This window comes from Nicotiana tomentosiformis, chromosome 6 (genome assembly GCF_000390325.3).
Source record: "Nicotiana tomentosiformis chromosome 6, ASM39032v3, whole genome shotgun sequence".
NCBI classification, from domain to species: domain Eukaryota; kingdom Viridiplantae; phylum Streptophyta; class Magnoliopsida; order Solanales; family Solanaceae; genus Nicotiana; species Nicotiana tomentosiformis.
This window is the reverse complement of record NC_090817.1, coordinates 138,793,744-138,814,682: the sequence shown is the minus strand read 5'-3', so window position 1 is coordinate 138,814,682 and position 20,939 is coordinate 138,793,744. Positions and strand designations below refer to the sequence as shown.

At 37.0% G+C, this 20,939-nt stretch overlaps 2 protein-coding genes across 2 annotated transcripts; one reads left to right on the top strand and one right to left on the bottom strand.

Annotated features, from left to right (window-relative positions):
- Nucleotides 1–4,116: 4,116 nt before the first annotated feature.
- Nucleotides 4,117–5,990, top strand: LOC138894843 (uncharacterized). The gene is made up of 5 exons (XM_070179573.1): nucleotides 4,117–4,123; nucleotides 4,203–4,331; nucleotides 4,408–4,703; nucleotides 5,157–5,348; nucleotides 5,661–5,990. Exons 1-5 carry the CDS (start codon nucleotides 4,117–4,119, stop codon nucleotides 5,988–5,990), a joined length of 954 nt encoding a protein of 317 aa, XP_070035674.1.
- Nucleotides 5,991–15,616: 9,626 nt separating this feature from the next.
- Nucleotides 15,617–19,540, bottom strand: LOC104091669 (transcription factor PIF7-like). The gene is made up of 6 exons (XM_009597052.4): nucleotides 19,391–19,540; nucleotides 18,439–18,919; nucleotides 17,530–17,616; nucleotides 17,104–17,169; nucleotides 16,425–16,889; nucleotides 15,617–15,862 (listed from the first exon to the last, which is right to left on the bottom strand). Exons 1-6 carry the CDS (start codon nucleotides 19,504–19,506, stop codon nucleotides 15,737–15,739), a joined length of 1,341 nt encoding a protein of 446 aa, XP_009595347.1. The 5' UTR covers nucleotides 19,507–19,540; the 3' UTR covers nucleotides 15,617–15,736.
- Between the last annotated feature and the right edge of the window lie 1,399 nt (nucleotides 19,541–20,939).

The window sequence follows — 20,939 nt, the reverse complement described above, 5'->3', positions numbered from 1 at the left end:
GGATTCCGACCCCGATATCAAAAATTCAACTCCCCGGTCAAACTTCCAAACTCAAATTTCTATTTTAGCCATTTCAAGCCTAATTTAACTACGGACCTCCAAATAATTTTTCGGACACGCTCCTAAGGTCAAAATCACTATACTGAGCTATTGGAATCATCAAAATTCTATTTTGGGGTCGTTTCACATAAGTCAACATTCGGTCAACCTTTTCAACCTAAGCTTTCAACCTTGAGACTAAATTTCCCAATTCATTTCGAAATCTCCCCGGACCCGAACCGACTACCCCGGCAAGTCACATAACAGTTATAAAGTACAAAATGAGCAGTAAATGGGGGAATGGGGCTACAACTCTCAAAATGACTGACCGGATCGTTACACAATCAAAATAAATATTTTACTTGAAGTAACAATATGGTACAATATAAATATGTAACAATCAACCAAACAATTTGTTAATGCTAAGTGATATGATTGTATAAATATTTTATAGTGTGAGTGTATAAGAGCTCGTTTGGACATAAGAATATTTTTTTTTTTCAAAAGTTTTTTACTTTTTTCCGAAATCAACGTTTGTCCATAAAATTTTCAGTTTTTACTTGAAGATGCATTTCAGAAATTTTTGAAAATTTAAAAAACTTCAAAAAGCTGTTTTTCAAAAACTTCACTCATAAAACTTCAAAAATAACTCAAAATTATATTCATGTCCAAACACAACTCTAAATTTCAAATACCATTTTTAATTGAAAATATTTTCCCCTATTTTAGAATTCTACAATTCATATGTCCAAACGCCCACTAAAATTTAAAGAGGATAACAAATGATCAAAAGTCTGATAGTTAGATGTTGGTCCACTATTCTTGTAATCATTGGACATTGATCAATGCTTCTCATTTCTAGTTGCTTATTTGACATGGGAAGTATGGCAGTTGCCCAAAACTATAATGCTTCAAAGTGAAAGATACTTCCTTTGCCTCCGTTTCAATCATTTAATTTGATAATAAAACAAGAAAAATCAAATGTATGTCTTATTCCTATTCTCCATCCTTTCCCTAATTACCAATTCTGCACTTTGTACAAGAAGAAAAAAATATAGAGAGAAGCTAATAATCTTCTTCAGTTAGTAATGCATTGGATAAATATGTGTATGTGTATTTGTGTATGTACATAGATAAATGTAATATTAGTACAAATACTTTTTATTAGTGACCTACAATGTAAAAAAAACTCTAAATATCAGCATGTTGTAAGAGTATCATGGCCTTAAGAGCAAAATGCGCCCAAAAGTTTCACTGAGAAAACTTGCAAAAATAAAAGAAAAATGGGAATGACATGCATATACAACACCCAAAATCTATTGGCATACAGTATTTTTTTTTTTTTGGGTCTAAAATTAGGCTTATCAATTTTAAAATAGAATAAACAATTATAAGAAAAAGAAACTAACTTATATCATGATATAAAATTGGCCAAATACATAGAAAACCCATTGAACTTGGCTTCATTTTTTATTTTGGCACTTTATCTCAACCTTGATCCATTTTGGCCCTCCAACTCTATTTCTTATGTTTCATTTTGGCACTCTATCTCAAACGTTTTCCATTACGGGTTCGAAAGTTCGCGGTTTCAAAAGTTTAGCGGTTCGAAAGTTTATGAAATTTGTGGGTATTTCAGGATATGCATGCACACACGTTTCACAAAATATAAAAAAAAATTCAAAATATTTTTTTTTTAATTGTTTTTTTTTTTACGAAACCGACCAACTTCGGTCGTTTTTTTTGCGCAAAAATACAGGAAACTCTTTTAGTGTCCCGCAAAATTTATTTTTTAAGAAACCGACTGAAATCGGTCAGTTTTCATATAAATAGTAAATGGGGAAGGAAATAGTGAAGATGAAATATGAGGGAAGGAAGTTAGGGGATTAAAAATGGGGCCAACAGTTATTTTATTACTGTTGGATAAGAAATTTTTGCCATAAACAATCTGCCTCACGCGCCTACCATGTGAGCCAATTCACACTATGTGACTAGTCATCTTTCGTGTTAAAATGAAACATAAGAAATAGAGATGGAGGGCCAAAATGGAACAAGGTTAAGATAGAGTGCCAAAATAAAAAATGGAGCCATGTTCAATGGGCTGTTATTACCGTTTAAGAAGTAAATTTGCCCAAAAAAATCTCCCTCACGCGCCTACAAGGGTGAGACAACTCACACGCTGAATCTAGTCAGCTTTTGTGCCAAAGTGAAACATAAGAAATGGGGTTGGAAGGCCAAATGGAACAAGACTGAGTTAGAGTGCCAAAATAAAAAATTGGGCCAAGTTTAATGGGTTGTCTATGTATTGGGCCTATAAAATTTGATATCTTAACTTACCACGCGCCCCCATTTTTTCTACGTAAGAAAGTTGTTTACCCGAAAAATGGATAGAGTTAAATTTATACGTAGTTCTAAGGATATGTGGTATAACTTAGCACAAATCGGAAAGTAAGTAGAAATATATTGAGTATTAACTGTATAAAGAATGAAATGCAAACCAAACTGAGTGAAAAACGGTTTATGAACAAGCAAAACGAATCAATATACAAAACCCAAAAAGGATAATCTCTATATGAGTATCAATATGTTTTTCTTTGTGAATATCAATAATATGAGAGTGTATCGATGCCTTAATGTTGGATCCCCCTACAGAAATAGTAGTTATCCCTCTTATAGTGGGAGGTATCCTACTTTAGATATAATTTAAAATACATAGTGGGGATCCCATGATAGATTAGTTTTTCCCTAATTCCCGCCGAGATTCTCTCCCTTAGTGCGTCTGTAACGGCTCTTGTCTCTTGGCTCGATCTTGGTCGGATTTGGTATTGGTCGATTTTCAGATTTAGAGCTCGATATTAACTCGAGCTCGATATTGACTCGAGCTCGATATTGACTCGGGGCTCGGTATCGAATCGGGATTGATATTGGTCGGTCTCTGGCTCTTAAGCTCGATGACACCGCTTCACTTCATAGTTCGATTTGGACTCGAGCTCGGTAATGACTTCGAGCTCGGTATTTGATTGGTCCCAGAAATTTTAGCTTGGTAAACTAGATTTAAATCTCATCTCGATATTATGAAGTGACCTTCGGTCCATTATGTTCCAATCTTGACTAATCATAAGAAGGTCAAAATCGGTTTTGACCGTATACAGATAGTCCCCTCATTTCTCGGGAAGAATGTGACGAGAAACTATGTGATTTTCCAATGGTATGACTAGATATACACTGATATTTGCATCGAGCCCGACCATGAGTACGTGATAGATGTCCCGTCGGTTCAGTTACCAAGGCATTAAATGTGTGTAAGACGATGGTCGGCCATTGCTGATATTGAACCGTCATTGCCAACCCTATAAATAGCTCCTCTTTTACCATTTTTTACTTTTACATCTCCAATTTCCAAATCTTCAAATCCAAATGGCGAAAACGTCAAAAATTGTTCCTCAAAAAGAAAAAACTTCTTCTTCGCGGCCCGCCGGTGATAAAACACCGGTGGAGCCACGATTTGAGGAGTGTGTTCCCGGGGAGTGTGTTCTTACCTTTGTTTTTAAGATCGACAAAGCCTCGCCGGTTCCCGATCGATGCTAGCTAGTATCGAGGTATATGTGCTCGATAACCGAGGGACATCTTAAACAGTTAAGGAAAGATTTCAACTGGGAGAACAAAGAAGTGATAATCCCGGCTCCCGAAGAAGATATTACTACTCATGTGAAAGGGTTTTTAAGTGTTTATACTTACCCTTTCACGTTAGGCCCACTCGACCCAGTTGTCATCGATTTTTGCCGCCAATACCAAATAACCCTAGGCCAAATCCATCCTTCTTTTTGGCGGATCATTATTCTGATCCACTTCTTTGTGAAAAAAGTCGAGGGGATGCCTTTCACCCTCGACCACCTCATTAGATTATACAGCCCCTGCCTTTATCGAGGTGGGTTAATAAAACTCTAACGTCGGGCTAACAAAGTGTTGTTCTCAAGCATAGACAAGGACAAGGACCGAGGTTGGATGGGAAGGTTCGTTCGAGTGAAAACCTCCGACCTAATTCCGACCGAGAAGATTCCATTTCCCGAGGAATAGAACATGAAGTGTAAGTATAATTCTACTATTAACTCCTATTGTTTTGCTCCTTCGTCTCTTTCTCACCGAGATCCTTTTCCATGATGCAGCGGTTGCTTGGATGCCCAGTGCTATTCCTAACATTGAGAGCTGGGTATGGAACCTGGCTTCGACCTCCACATATGACAAGCACTCATGGCGCGACTTATCAAAGGGCCGATCGGAGGCTAAAACTCATGGTAAGCCTCTTTTCCATGTCTTTGATGATTCGAACAAAATGTCTTTTTTATACTTAACCAATTTTCTTGTGTGTAGGCCTGGGCAAAGATGCGGTCATGAGGCCCTCATCTGGAAAGGAAAAGACTTCGGCCCCGGTTCCAAAACCGGCGAAGGACAACAAGATAAAAAGGGCCTCTACTTCCGAGGATCCAAAACTTAAGACAAGGATGGCTCGTAAGCCGAGGAAGAATACTATCCCTTTGACCGAAGAATCAGTTCGGCATCTAAGGGATAAAGACGAAGAAGAAGAAGAAGAAGAAAATGACGGGTCCATACTGGTGGCCCCAGTGAAGAAAACCATCGATGCCTCAAAGGCAGTTGGGTCGATGGCGGTTGATGAGGCTCCATCCCGAACTGAGGGGATATCATAGAAGGACTCAGACAAAGTCCCCGAGTCATTAGAGATCGAGGATGCCTCCCACCGAAGTTAACAAACGGTCGGTATATCTGAAGGGGCCGGCCCTGAAGCTCTTCGAACTGAGGAGAATGCCCCAAGCGACTCGCTTGGGGCAATAGTAATCGGAGACTCGCCTACTCTCCCTGCTTTTTCCGAAGGGGCAATTCGGAAAGCCCGAGCTTTGGGGACCCTCGAGGTAGACAGGGCCCATGAGGGAGAGGACCCCTTTCGTAATTTGTTTACTGGTATCGAGGATGCTGCCTGCCCGAGTGATGCGTCGGGTATTTTCTTCGAGGTTCAACGAACCCTAAATCGGGTAAGTCTCGATTCCCTTTGTTGATGTCATATTTTTCCATTTTCTGCCTAACTTTTTCTCTTTTTCGTATAGGCTTTAGCTCTTCATCAAGCGGAGTTTTCCAAGTCTCGGGTAGAGTTGAGCCAACGTGAGGCCGACTTCCAAGGGCTTTCAGAGGAGAGAAATGACCTCAAACTTCTTAGTGGGAAGAGAGAGGAAGAGATCAAAGATCTTCGAGCCGAGTTGGCCAAGGCTCACCAAGATCAGACAGACCTGATCAAGCAGGTAATGAAAATTTTAAAAGCTCACAGGCTCGACTCGGGAACGGTGGCTAACATTTCAATCTCACATCTGCAGTAGAAGATCGAGAGGATCGAGAAGTTTCGTGAGGAGGTCGACACGATAAAGGCGGAGTCCTTGGGATGGAAAGAAGGTACGGACCGTCTTGCTGCAGAGAAAGAGACCGCTCGAGCTCAATTATCATCGGTCGAAAGTCAATTTCAAGGCATGAAGGAGAAGAGCTCGGCTCAAGCAAGAAAAATAGAGGATCTTGAAGCTCGGGTGGCTTCTGAATTTTCCAAGGCCGAATAAGCAAAGGTCGAGGCGGATGCAATTGTGGCTGTCTATCGGGCCAATGCCGAAGCCGCCCAAGTTCAAGCAAGAGAGGCAGCCGAGACCGCTCAAACTCGAGCATATGGGGTTTTTGAACTCACCAAATGCCAATCTCGGAGGAAAACCCTCGAGGAGATCCATGCTCGAGGTTTTTATCTTACCGAAGAGATACTAAAGGCTAAAGAACTTGAAGTCGATGCTGGAGCCCTGGATTCCGATAATGATGATGATGATGATGAGAGCAAGAGTGGGTCTGAGAGTGGGGAGGAGCCCGATGGAGAAGAGACTGCCCCTGGAGATAATCAGGAAACTTAGGGTTTTTCCTATTTTGATCTTTTTGTGTAGGGTCCTGATCGAACCTTGTAAATACTCTTATATATATATATATATATATATATATATATATAAAGATCTTTTTCCTTTCCCGACTTGTCTTTGTCTTATTCACTCCCTTGTGAAGATTTTGTTTCATTCATGCCTTATGAAAGTTTTCATAAGTTCGAGGCTTTAGGCAATTTGATTGAAGTCGAACCTTGTAGTTTTTATAACCGAGTGAGTGTTTGCTCGAGCTCGATGTAAGAGTAGCTCTTAGGCTTAAAAAGTTGAGTGAGTGTTTGCTCGAACTCGAAGTAAGAGTGGCCCTTAGGATTTATGGTCGAGTGAGTGATTGCTCGAACTCGAAGTGAGAGTAGCCCTTAGGCTTTACGGTCGAGTGAGTGTTTGCTCAAACTCGAAGTAAGAGTAGCCCTTAGGCTTAGCAGTCGAGTGAGTGTTAGTTCAAACTCGAAGTGAGAGTAGCCCTTAGGCTTTACGATCGAGTGAGTGTTTGCTCGAACTCGAAGTAAGAGTATCCCTTAGGCTTATGGTTGAGTGAGCATTTTTGCTCGAACTCAAAGTAATGTAGCCCTTAGGCCTTATGGTCGAGTGAGTGTTTGCTATAACTCGAAGCAAGAGTAGCCCTTACGCTTAATAGTCGAGTGAGTGTTTGCTCGAACTCGAAATAAGGTAGCCCGTAGGCTTTTTGGTCGAGTGAGTGCTTGCTCAAACTCGAAATAATGTAGCCCGTAGGCTTAAATAGTCAAGTGAGTGTTTGCTCGAACACGAAATAAGGTAGCCCTTGGGCACCGTAGTTGAATAAGAATGATTTCTCGAACTCTAAATAAGAATAGCCCTTAGGTTTAGTGGTCGAGTGAGGATTTGCTCGAACTCAAAATAAGGTAGCTCTTAGGCTTTGTGGTGCTCGATCTCGTTGATATTTTGGTTGGCAGTCTCCGATTAATGGGGTAATGGTCAGCCCTTAAGCCTGTTTGCATAATAGATCACGAAATAGAGGAATTTTTATGGGATATAAGATATCGGTAAAGAAGAAATTTTTCTTTATAAGTCATTATACATGTGTTCATGTTTTGTGCCAGGGCTCGGGCCAACTACATGGGCATGGCTTGTTTGACCATTTGGCCCTTACATTTTTTCCCGTCGAGACCCTGTTGCCATGAAGTGACGAAGTAACTTCCTTGCACCGAACTTGATAATCATCGTTGATATATTCGATGACAATTCCCCCCAGTATTTGAGGTTGATTGTAAGGAGGCCTCGGATACTGTTAAATTGTTTCAAGTTAGCACGATCAATGGTTGCCTCATTAAAAAACCTTGTCGAAAAACCCATTTGGGACAAAAACCGGTCTAAGGGAAAAAGAGTGCAACGTATGCTTTCTGGCCTAAAAGCTTCGAGTTGAATAATCCATACATGTCTCTGGTCGAACACCTGCAAGGGTTAGTTTCGAAATATAATTGAACAGGGGAGGGTCGTACCTTAGCAGTAGTATCGTTTTAGGTGTGACACGTTCCAATTGCTTGGTAGTTATTGCCGTTTATCACACCGAGCTTGTAGGATTTCGACTATACGGCCGGTATCGGTCCCTGATCGGCCTTTGTTCTCGGTTGGTATCCCTTTTAATAACGAACCCAGAACTCAACTGGTCGTCTTCAACTCTGATCTTCGATTGATACCGATTGTGTACATCGACCCAGGTAACAGCTAGGTACCCAATCAGGTTCTGCTTCAACCGTCATGAAGCCGTCGAACTTCGTTCGTTTAGGCCTTGAGTGAAAGCTTGAACAGCCCAATCGTCTGTGACTGGTGGTAGATCCATTCATTCCATTTGGAAACGAGATACGAATTCTCTTAGTATCTCGTTATCCTTTTGTCTTACCTTGAATAGGTCTGACTTCCTGGTCTCGACATTTATGGCCCCAGCATGTGCTTTTACGAAAGAATTTGCAAGCATAGCAAAAGAATCGATAGAGTTAGACGGTAAATTATGATACCATATCATTGCTCCCTTTGACAGGGTTTCACCGAATTTTTTCAATAATACAAATTCGATCTCATCGTCCTCTAGATCGTTCCCTTTAATGGAACATGTGTAAGAGGTGACATGTTCGTTCGGGTCAGCCATTCCATTATATTTAGGAATTTCGGGCATGCGAAACTTCTTGGGGATAGGTTTCGGAGCTGCGCTCAGGGGAAAAGGTTTTTGTACGAATTTTTTGGAATCCAAGCCTTTCAATATCGGTGGTGCCCCCGGGATCTGATCAACCCTAAAGTTATATGTTTCCACCTTTTTGTCATTTGCTTCAATCCTTCTTTCTCCCGACTCTATTCGTTTTGTCAGTTCTTCGAACATCTTAACAATTTCGGGATTAGTCCCCGATTCTTGCTCATTCGACCTTACTACAGCTGGCCCCATTTTGTGGGTGATTTCTCGGGGTTGACTGGGCTCGAGTCTGGTCGGTGCCTGGGTTTGGCTCTATAATTGGGCTATTGCTACTTGTTGAGCTAGCAACATTTCGAAAATTATACGCAAGCTGATTCCGTTTTCTTCAGGGTTTTGGGTATTTCGAGTTGCAGATCGAGTTCCACCATTAATGCTATTTTCAGGGTCGGAGCATTGGTTTGCCTCGATTGCCGCATGTGAATTGACGTTTATTAGTTCTTTGACCCAAGCTCCAACGGGATCGATGAGAGGCCTTCCACCCCCGGGGGTTAAGTTGTTGTTCTCATCTTTAAGGCCAGCTTCATTGTCGATATGTAGGGCCATTAATTGAGAATTCGTCGTTTTCAACCTGAAATCAAAAATACTTCCAAGAGCAAGTGTAAAATGGTGTGTTTTGCAGAGATTCGTACCAAATAACCATTGTTATCCTTAGCCCCACGGTGGGCGCCAAACTATTTACCCGAAAAATGGATAGAGTTGAATTTATACGTAATTCTAAGGATACGTGGTATAACTTGGCACAAATCGGAAAGTAAGTAGAAATATATTGAGTATTAACTGTATAAAGAATGAAATACGAACCAAACTGAGTGGAAAACGGTTTATGAACAAGCAAGACGAATCAATATATAAAACCCAAAAAAGGATAATCTCTATATGAGTATTAGTATGTTTTTCTCTGTGAATATCAATAATATGAGAGTGTATCGATGCCTTAATGTTGTATCCCTCTACAGAAATAGTAGTTATCCCTCTTTTAGTGGAGGAATCCTACTTTAGATATAATTAAAAATACATAGTGGGGATCCCATGATAGATTAGTTTTTCCCTAATTCCCACCGAGATTCTATTCCTTAGTGTGGCTGTAACGGCTCTTGTCTCTTGGCTCGATCTTGGTCGAATTTGGCATTGGTCGATTTTCAGATTTAGAGCTCGATATTAACTCGAGCTCGATATTGACTCGAGCTCGATATTGACTCGGGGCTCGGTATCGAATTGGGCTTGATATTGGTCGGTCTCCTGCATTTTCTTTAAGTGTGATTTTTCAGCTTTCATAGATCTAGTCATGTAACTTTGGTTTATTTTTTTTAAGCATTATTAAGGGGGACCAAGCAATCAAAACTTTCAAGCAAGCAAACAATTCTCTGTACTGGTGTCTCTCCTCCCGACACCGTCTTGTTTTTCTGTAATAGCTTTCATTCAATGCAATCAAGCTTTCTTTCATTCTCAATTCTCTTTGCTGCTCTCTTTCAATTGCTCATGACATTGATTTTCCCGTACGGCACTGACAATCTAGTCTAGCGTACGGAGGGGACCTCAGTTGGCGGACAGTAACCGTACTGACATCGGTTGCTTAGCCTTACGTCGCCCTTCCAAGGAACTTCAGGAAGGCGCCGCGTAACAGTTCACGTGAACAAATACTCCTCTCCCTAAGTCATGTATAATAATATTATATTTTTTTAAAATTACTTAAATATGTGTGCGTGAACTCATGCTCAAAGACTATTATGGTACAACAATTATTGGGTGCATCTCTACAAGTGAAATTGACAGTTCAAATCCCTTGTTTTCGGCGCGGATTAAACATATATATGTAAAAATTACTAAAATTTCAAAAAGAATATAATTTTAAACGTATAATTTTAAAAGTGTAGTGAGTCATGGTAAGAGACTAAAATTAAATCAGTCAAATATTATAAATTATAGATCCACTTCTTCACAATTCTGCATGCACTATTTTCAGCTCCGAAACACTCAAAAGACTAATTTAAGATCCAAGTGGTGAAAATTGTTACAAGAAAATTACACAATAAAGAAAAATGCACCAACATCAAGTAAAAGATTGTTGATGAAAATTCCTTAGGAAAAACTATTGGCTATAACACCAGTGAATAGTGGAACATTTATAAGTGTATATTGTAGGGTAAATTTCACAAATGGTCATATAACTATGACTTTTTTTCACCTAAGTCATATAACTTTGTTTTCTCACACAAAAATCATATAACCATGACTTTTTTTCACTAAATTCATATAACTTTCTTTTCTCATACAAAAATCATAAAACTTTCACTAACTCATATAAAAATCATAGCGGTCGAAAAATAAATTTTCCAGTAGTATTTTTTTACGTTTTATTTATTTATTATTTTCAGACTAATAAATAATTACTCAATTAAAATAGGAGAAATATGAGTATAGTTTTAGTCGCTCCCAAAAATAATAGCCGATAAAATATTTTTATATATAATAAACACATTCTATATATATATTTTGACTAGCAAATGCAATTAGTTTCGGCCGACCGGTTAATTTTATATTTATTTTTTTAAAATAGGAATGACCCAACTCATCCTGACCCAATACCCATTTACATAAGTTAAAATAATACTAAAAAGTGAATTCTTCACCCATAAAAACTTAGTTCAGAATGCATGAGATTCTGACAAAAAAAACAAAGAAATAAAAAGTATAATTAGAGAGCACATGAAAAAATAATGTTATCAATTTGAATAAAAATTTTGAAAAGAAAAATAAAAGATAGAACTATCATGTTTTGGGTTGGGTGGGCCAGGTCGGGTTGTGTCATCCCTATTTTAATTGGATTATTATTTATTAGACTGAAAATAAAAAAAAATACTACTAAAAGTTATATTTTTCGATCACTATGATTTTTGTGTGAGTTAATAAAAATTGTATGATTTTTGTGTGAGAAAATATAGTTATATGACTTTGGTGAAAAAAGTCATAGTTATATGATTTTTGTGTGAGAAAATAAAATTATATGGCTTTGGTGAAAAAAATCATAGTTATATGACCATTTGAAAAATTTACTCCGTAATTGTAAGCTTGTTGGGGAACAGTGAGTATCTCAAAAGGGAGTGTTCTTCATTGATTAAGAAAAGCTCATTTTTTCACTTTATAAAGAATGAGAAATTGACATTTATATGCTAGCCAGGCAAAAGATTGACATAAAATAGAGGCCTTTCTCCTTGTCGGCACATTTAACCCATATGTCTAGAGCCGTTAATATGGGTTTGACCCGTTGGGCCAGTCCAACCCTTAATTTGGCGGAATTGGGCTAGAATTTTTGAAACCCATTTTAAAATGAGGCTTTTAAGCCTAGCCCGAATAAGTTCGTGGCCCGTGAGGCTTGATCGAGGCTGGGCTGGGCCGGCTCGTGGGCCTAACAAAAATATTTATTTAAGATATAAAATATATATTGCCTCTAGCAATGGAAAGTAAGAATTGGGTCTTTACTTAGAGGAACCAAAGCTTGATCTTAAGAAGTTTCAAGAGATGTATTGGAAGGACCATTCTAGAAAATATCCCGATCTTTCAGTGATGGCGCGTGATGTACTTAGTATTCATATGACCACTATAGCATTAGAATCAATATTTAGCATTGGTGGGCGTGTTCTGACAAAGTACAAAAGTTGCATCCATCGTGAAAATATCCAAACACTTGTTATTACTTGAATTGGCTGCACGGCTTTTCCCAAACTCAAACTGGTAGTATTTTTTTTATGTGAATTTGAATATTATTAATTTTTTAAAATCTTATTATTCTTAATATTTAACTAATTAATATTACATATGAATTGTAGATATAGATGAAAGTGAAAATGTTAAGACAACCTTGTCATGAGCGGATTCATATGTGTTTGATAAAGACGATGTGTTGGATATTCCATAAGCGTCATGGACGTTCTCTTGAATAGTTTGTTTTGAGTTTTGATTTTTAGTGAATAAAATATAGTCTTGTATTTTACTTTTTTAGTATTTATTGTGATATATTGGAACAGTATAAAAGTTATTAAATTTTACAAAAATATTTCAATAAGATATTGACTTTTAAATATTTATCCTTTTTTAGGTTAGAACTTAAAGAAAAAATATAACATTATATTTTTTTTAAAAATGGGCCGACCCGTGGAGGCCCGGCCCACATAAGGCTGGGATGGGCTGACCATTATAAGGTCCATCAAAATGGTGGACTAGCCCAGCCCAGTCCGTCAATTGCTAAAGTCCACATGATCTAGGTTGGGCAAACCCGACCCGGCCCATTGGCAGCTTAAGCTAAGCTCAATCACCCGTTATGTTCTGCCTTCTTCAATTGTCCATATGGTGTTGAACTTTTCCCCGAAAACATTGAAACCATGGCTGTAAAATCTGAAGGTTAAAAACGTGAATATAACATTGAATACATTGTTTGAGTTTGAAGTAAGACCCAAAAATACCATTGAACCTTGGTTCAAATTTTTTCAATTTGCGTGATTATAATTTGTTTCGATTGGGTGATACGGATTTTATTGAAAACATCTTAAGAAGCTTGAAGTTAAATCATGAAATTGTTTGGAGAAGATTGGAGGTAAATTTTAGCTAATTTTCATATTGAAAAATTCAAAGTTGAAGATGACTTCATCTGTGTATATTTTCCTGTATAACCCCTGTGTATCAATTTATATTCCTCCATATAGGAGTATATGTTTATTTCCTGTATATTATGTATATCTGTGTATATTCATGAAAATGTGTGTGATATATATGGATATACATAATATACAACTTGATATACACATATCACAGAAATATTTCATAATAATGTAATTTATGGGAAAATCAGAAATAGCCTGATTTGCAACTGGTAATTGAAAAATAGCCATAGTTTCAAAAGTAATCGAAATTTAGCCATTTTTTCATGTATAGATAAAATCTGAACAAAAGCACCCTTAAATCCGAAAAAATTTAGCATAATAGGCCGGAGTTCAAATATTCTTCATATGAGATTCCAGTATATATTGAAGGGGAGTCTTGGCGTAACTGGTAAAGTTGCTGCCATGTGACCAGGAGGTCACGGGTTCGAGCCGTGGAAACAGCCTCTTGCAGAAATGCAGGGTAAGGCTGCGTACGATAGACCTTTGTGGTCCAGCCTTTCCCCGGATTTCACGCATAGCGGGAGCTTAGTACAACGGGCTGCCCTTTTATGAGATTTCAATATAATGTGCTGGAATTTCGTAATTGAATTCCAACATAATATGCTGGAATTTTCTACGCAGGAACTACATAATTCGGCATATTATGCTGGAACTTTCCGCGTGCTGTAGTTCCAACATAATATGCTAGAAATTGATATACATGAGCTCCATAATTCAACATATTATGCTGGAACTTCACGTGTTTTAGCAGAATAGTAGCTATTTTTCAATAACTTTGTAAATGTTGGCTATTTTTCAATTATCAATCCGACAACTGGCTAGCCCGCGAATATCCTAAGCTCGTATTAGCCCCATTGAGAATTCATATGCGAACTTTAATGCTAGCTTACGAGTGCCAAAACGTACTTGTCAAAGATTTGATACTATGTGGGGGGGGAAATCTAAGGACCCATTTGTCCATAGATATTTTTTTTTTTTCGATTTTTTTTTTAAAAACGTGTTTGTCCATGAAAGTTTGCAAGTTTTGGGAATTTTTTCAAAAACCAAAAAGTGGTCTTTTTCAAAATTTTCAGAAATTTTTGTTTCCCATCTCACAAAACTGCAATATTTTTCAAGTGAAATACATGTCCAAACATAATTTCTAATTCCAAATATTATTTTTCAACTTAATTCCAAATATTACTTTTTTTCAAAATTATATTATTTTTATGTCCAAACGCCCTACTAAATACCTAACTCAAAATCTTAAGAAAAGAGTGACCCAAGATATTTGTAAACCCTCGGAACCCTTACTCAATCCGTGTGAATTAACAACAATATAACTCAACAATTTGGACTATCTATTAAAGGAAACCAATAAGCTTGTACCAATGATATCATGCATCTTGGAAAAGTCTTAAATTTCTGAAAGAGATTTTCCATCCAGTTAGTAATATGGGACATATAGAATGTCAAGAATGGCAAGGAAAACATTGTCCTTCCTTTTCAAGTATACAAATGACTCCAACCATTTCTGTTAGGTCCAGCCTATGACAAAGATGCAAATGGTCCAATGTAACCTCATCAAACGCCTTAAATTCTGCTTCTTCTTTAATGCATTGGGGTACGAAACTTTAATTTGTTGCAATATTCAACTCTATCACCATCCATCTCTCATTTCTAGAATTTTCCACATTTATAATACGAAGGTCTAAATCACACCCTTGAGCCGTGACACTTTCCTGGACCTTATGTGACCACATAATACTATATGTGTCGGGCTGACTTTTTTATAATATGAAAGTCGTGTTATATATCAAGAGACTGTTTCGTGTAGAACCCACACAAAATCTTTTCGAGATAATCCAATTGGTTCTCGATTTTGTTTTTTCTTTTCCTTTTATATTCCCTTTCGTATGAGGATGAGGATGACCACTTCGCGAGTGGTGATAAAAAATCAGAGTTGTGAATCTAATTTCATATCGTCGGAAGAAAAAAAATCGTTCACAATGACATCCTTCTTAATCTTTGTATACGGGTGAAACCGGGGCTAATGAGCACCCCGATTTTCCGGTGAGTCAAAACGAAGCAAGGACGTCCTTTCGCTAGTCCTACTACAAGGACACGGTTCGAGCCCCGTGACTCCGAAAAACACTACAAAGTAGTTGCACACGACTAGCGAAGGGTCGTGATATTCGCGCCCGATCGGGTATCACGGCGTGAATCTCGGCCCGTATTGACAGCAGATCAGTGATTAACGAAAAAAAAGATTTTTATCTTTTTTAGAATTGTACTAGGGATAAAACTCTCCTACTATATAAAGAAAATAGTTTTTATTCAAGAAACACATTATAACACGTATACCAAGACAATATACATTTATTTTCTCTGTTTCTAAAGGTGACTCAAAGTTCTTAATTTTGTTTATAGTTCTTCATAAGTGTTTGGCTCCGAACCGAAGGCAGGCTAATTGTTAAGCTCATAACCAAGCCCGGATTCAGTACTACTACTGATTTGGATGTTCATCTATCTCTCATCTAACTTTATTAATCACTTGTATCGAATTAATCTACATATCCTTAAAACTGCGTATAAATTCAATTATTATCTATTTTTAAGAGTAAACAATCTTATTTGAGTATTAATTAATTAGAGTTATTTACTTCAATTAAATAACAAAATTGACAAATACTTTGTTTAAAACATTGTTCGAGAAAACTTATTCTACAAGAAAAAAGAGTAAAGAAAGTTCAATGCTAGGATATTGCACAGTAAAACTTGGATAATACCTTAAAGTTTACAAGATCTGTGCACTTAAATGCATCAAATGCACGAAAATAAGAAAAATGCGGTATATATTATGATCATTCCGTTTGCCTTTGGTTGAGGTTTCCCTGGTTCAAGTTCTTGCTTCTTGTCTGCATAGACAGATTATTTGCCTGCTGCATATACTGCGCAGCCATCTCGTTATTGAACTCCATGTTCATTGACTGTAAGAAACCACAAAATAAAGAAACTCAAAAATTACCAAAACATAGAAATAATATATATTGGTTCAACGTTAGCTTTCTATAGTAGACCTAAGACGCAAGGAGTGATATTGACCAAATCTTCAGTTTTCAACCTTTTAAGGAAATATTAAACATATAAATAACGAAGCCAACTTTCTCTTTTTTAGAACCTATATATATATATATATATATATATATATATCTGTACCTTCTAATCAAAATGTTGAAATTTTAAAAGTTATGAGGTGAAATATAACCTTGATCAAACACTACTTGAAAAAAAAAGAGTTAATTTAAACAACATTGTTGATTGGATGAAAAAAGGTATGTCAAGAGGAGTGTAACTACATATATCATATCATGTAAAAGATAACCTAAAACCTACAAGTAACCTCATATATAGAAAATGAGATCAGTTACCTGATAGCTAAGACAAGTTACTTACTGCGCGCAACGGATTAAAATACATTAATAGCTTAAAATTCTTAATGTTACCAGTGTATGAGTACTGAAATTTGTCAAGAACATAGGATTAACTTACTTGCGCTAGAAATGCACTGCGGGGGTCATTAAAAGGGAATGAATGGGTATCACTGGGGGCGCCAAATGCAGCTCTGCTTGCATTCGCATCGCCATTAGCTTGTGGCGGAGTAGGAATGGTCGTGGCCATGGCAAAGGCCGGTGACATGAAGGGAGGACAGGAAGTAGCAACTGAGGTTGGATAAATGAAGGGAGCAGTAAGAGACTGATGAGGAGTTGTTGCAGCAGCTGGAGCTAAATTAGCAGTCATATTGTTAAGCATTCCTGTTGTCATGCCAAGATTGACACCCATGCCCATTCTTGCTAGTAAAGGCATCTGAATATGTGGTAGTTGCATTAATCCTAGAGACAATGGAGGCATCATCATTTGAGACTCCATGTTTCTTGCATTGCTTATTAACTGAATTTGTGCTTGAAGCTGCTTTAAGTACTTTATGACTTCGTCCAACATTGATGCTTTATCTGTCTGTATAATCCACAGTTTTGTGAAAATTAAATAACCTTTAAGTTATTAGTTTAATTGTTATACACTAACAACATAAAAGTATCAACTTTTAATAACTATCAGGTCACCTAAAAGATAATCACGCAATTAAGTATTGTGCTCGTTACATGATGAATATGCGGAGAAACCGCATTTATCAGTGTGGCATTAGATATATATGTTGTAGCTAACTCACCTTACTTGCATTTGGCACCAACTTCTGCAGAGCTTTCATCTTCTCATTGATTCTATCGCGGCGTCTCTAAAACCCCCAAAAAAATGTGATTTAGTACTTCATATTATTATAAGGCCTCTGCCAAGTTAAATATTTTTGGTCCATAAGGTTTTTTGTAAAGAAAGATACTGATAACCTTAACTATATAGTATTTGTCTACAATCTCCTCTATTTCTATCTTAAACATCTCACTTAGTTAACAATGAACTAATTGGTGCAGTAATAGTGAATTAGAAGGGGAAAAAATTGTTTTCTAGCTAGATGTCAAATATTTTTAAATAAATTCAGTTTATATGGACAGGAAATAGTACTGTTTCACTACCTTATTTTCTGATGTTATATTAAGGTATTCATCCCTATAATTAAGGTGCATTAGATCCAACATACCCGCTCTGACTGATTATGAACAGCAGCTGTTCGGCTGCGTCCTAACGTGTTATGGGCTTTTGTTTCACGTTCTGTCTCCTTGTTTTCCTGTCACAAGTCATGATCCAATATGGATTGAGAATTTGATGATATGTTTATTTTCTCGAGGTAGCTAGATATACCACTACAAAATATTCGAAAGTACTATATGTAGTACAAGAACATAGCATTATATCATCATACTGGCTACAAAATATACATTTTTTAGTACAAGGATTACGAGAGTTCAAATTAGAAGGATCTAAACATTTTTTGTGTTGAGTGGGATATAAATTAGAAATATATTTTTAGGAACCATGTGAAGAGTTATTTAACTATCACAATTCTTTATACTTAACCATATCTAAAGAATGTTTTATGTTGGAATCATACCAATGGAGTATATGTTTACTTATATGTATATAGAAGAACGAATTATATTTCGTAGAAGCATGTAATGTTGTCACGTATAAAGGGGTTGTAGGTATGCTTTAGTTACAGTAGAAGGTAATCATAGGTAAATCCTTATGATAAATATTAATCGCTAACTAAATAAAAATGATAATAACTAACTTACTAATAAGTTAAATCTACATTAAAAGTATAAAAAAAATCTTATATCCTTATATATACAGTCAGAATTCTCTATAACAATATCTTTATATAATAGACATTCACTATAAAAGCCGAGTTTTTCTCGGAACTGATTATTATATTATGTTATAATATATATCCTCTATAACAACACTTCACTATAACAGAAAAAAAATATCGGAACAAACGGGGTTGTTAATTGTTATCGAGAAGTTTGATTGTAAAAGTTAAATCCAAAATAAGAAAAGGAGATTATAATTAATCAGTACTAGTATAGTTGCACATATAGAAAATTACCAAGCCAGCAATATGACAGGCAGAATCCTCATTGAAAGTGGCTTTGGACTTAAAGCTGCGAGAAGACTCGTCAAGGGAATGATAATTAGGCCATGTCATAACAGTGTCCCTAGCACTTGCAGAAGCACTAGGTTCAGCATGCTGATCAACAATATTCTTATGAAATTCTCCTACTAATCTTCCACTAGTCCCATATAATTGGGGGTCAGAATCTGATCTCATCCTCTTTTTTGCCACTCCACCTATTGTTTCTTGCTTCACAATATTCTCAGTATTGATGTTTGCCTTATTTTTGTCACTTATTCCCTTTAGATCAAGATTTTGCTTTTGGCAATTAGTGGCTTGATGCACAACAGACTCTAATGTGTCACTGGCCCTTTCCCATGTGTGTTTTGTTTGCTCATTGGGGAGGTTGTTTCCAAGTCTGAGCATAGCTAGTTGCCCATTTTCCCATGTTAGCTCTGCAACTTCACATTTTGACCTGAAATTTTAAATGAATTTGTTATCATGTGACCAGAAGGTCATGGGTTGAGTCGTGTAAACAGCCTTTTGCAGAAATGCAGAGTAAGGCTGCGTACGATAAACCCTTGTGGTCCGGCTCTTTCCCGGACTCCGTGTATAGCGGGAGCTTAGTGCACCGGGCTGCCTTTATGGAATCATTAGTGGGGTTATGATTTCTAGCAGCAGCACAAAAAAATCTTCTGGTTTTTCTTATTTACTGAGCATGAAACTTTGATTATTTGAACAAAGAGAATCAGATAAGTAGAAAGCAATAAATTAAGTTTCAAGAAAAATGTTACTACTTGCTATGTTGCTCGGACTCTCCAAAGATGTTGCTGGGTGCGTGTCGAATCCTTCAAAAGTAATGTATTTTTAGAGGATCCAATACGAGTGTGGCAGCATTTTGGAGAGTCCGCGCAGCATAGACTACTAGTAGTATAAGAGAACATACATGGGGACAAGATGATTCTGAGGTTGCTGGTTATGCACGTGTGGGTATCTGTTTTCCTCTTGTTCTTCTACTACTTGTTCTTGTCTTTGTTGCCTATGATTCCAATTATGACTCATTTTGATGCCTCTGACAGAGTCTAACTCTTCTCAGTGCCAGACTGCCACTCCTAATAATGAATACATTGGCTTACTCTCTCTTTTATACTAAATGTACTTAATGTCATTCTGGTCCCCTTTAGGAGATGTCATATTCAGCTGACTATATATACTGTATACACACCATGTATACTGTAGCAAGTAAAGCCTGGATTTCCAAATGGATAAGTTTTGGCTTCTTCCTCTCTACTGTTCATATCTGTCAACCTGCCTATTCATATATAGTAACTTGTATATTCTTATTCTGCCTATATTCCTCCTTTTACTAAATAGACTCTGGTGGGAAATTAAGACTATTCATCCACCTAAAGATCTGCAATATATGGAACTATTCTCTTTTTACCTTAACAAAGATATTTTCCACTTAAATGGGGTTAAAAGCATTCAATTCGATTCAATTTGTCGCGATCTATATCTGGACTTTGGTTTCTCTATATACAGTCAGACCTCTCTATTACAGCATTTTTCTATAAAAGCCAAGCTTTTTCGGAATCAATTTTTATATTATGTTATAATATATGTTCTCTATAACAGCACTTTGCTATAACATCCAAAAATATTCGGAACAAACGAGACTGTTATAGAGAGGTTTGACTGTAACTAGTGATTCAGCAATCTTAATTTATGTCCCACCTCATAAGTGGAGGTGGGACTGGTCCTTTATAGTTTATCTCTTGTCACTCTCATCCCTGATCTCCTATAAACATTATAAAGTTCTAAGCACCCTTAAATTAAAATTAGAATCCTTAGAGATCTCAAAGTCAATGTAAATGTGTGCTAGATTTATAAGTTAATGCGGTTAGTAATTAACTTTTTTATAACTTAAGCACTTTACCCCAGCTTAGTAGTTGCATATTGAGTACTACCACTATTAGCTACCACGAAACAGAAATTATGCTGCTTTAAAAGAACCAAGAATTCTCATAATCAATTCCCTCTTTCATTTCTTGTTACCCTCTTTCAAAATAAATTTGTGATAACAGGGAAGTTTAAAGCATTAGTGTAGTGCAGGGCTCATTACCTTTTCTTTGTTTACATAGAAACTAATAGATAAAGAATCCAAGAGCTATTGTCGTAGCATTTATCATCTCAAGAGACAAAGAGCATAAGTCCTGTGTCAAACATTTTCTAGCCTAGGCAAAGGGACAACAGGTTTTCTCTAAGTTGGTATTGTTTTGTTCTGAATCAAACATGTCAAGTACTTCCGCAACACCTTGTCATCACGTGGAAGATTGGGTGACAATTGAATTAGATATCATTTATGCTATACTACCTAACCAGGAGGCCCCATGCAGAGGTGGAGCCAGGATTTGATGTGTATGAGTTCAGAATGTTAACTGATGTTTGGCATATTTCGATATGTGTTGATGTTACTTTGCCCATGTTTTAACCAC

What these genes read in the sequence shown, in the direction of transcription:
- LOC138894843 (XM_070179573.1), top strand. An exon ending in AGGCAGTTGGGTCGATGGCG is followed by an intron (nt 4,704 to 5,156) that starts GTTGATGAGGCT and finishes TTTTTCGTATAG; the next exon opens with GCTTTAGCTCTTCATCAAGC. An exon ending in AGACAGACCTGATCAAGCAG is followed by an intron (nt 5,349 to 5,660) that starts GTAATGAAAATT and finishes GAATAAGCAAAG; the next exon opens with GTCGAGGCGGATGCAATTGT.
- LOC104091669 (XM_009597052.4), bottom strand. Translation starts at nt 19,506, where the DNA reads ATGAGTCATAATTGGAATCATAGGCAACAAAGACAAGAACAAGTAGTA. An exon ending in CAGAATCATCTTGTCCCCAT is followed by an intron (nt 18,920 to 19,390) that starts GTATGTTCTCTT and finishes TTAAAATTTCAG; the next exon opens with GTCAAAATGTGAAGTTGCAG. An exon ending in TGGTGCCAAATGCAAGTAAG is followed by an intron (nt 16,890 to 17,103) that starts GTGAGTTAGCTA and finishes TGGATTATACAG; the next exon opens with ACAGATAAAGCATCAATGTT.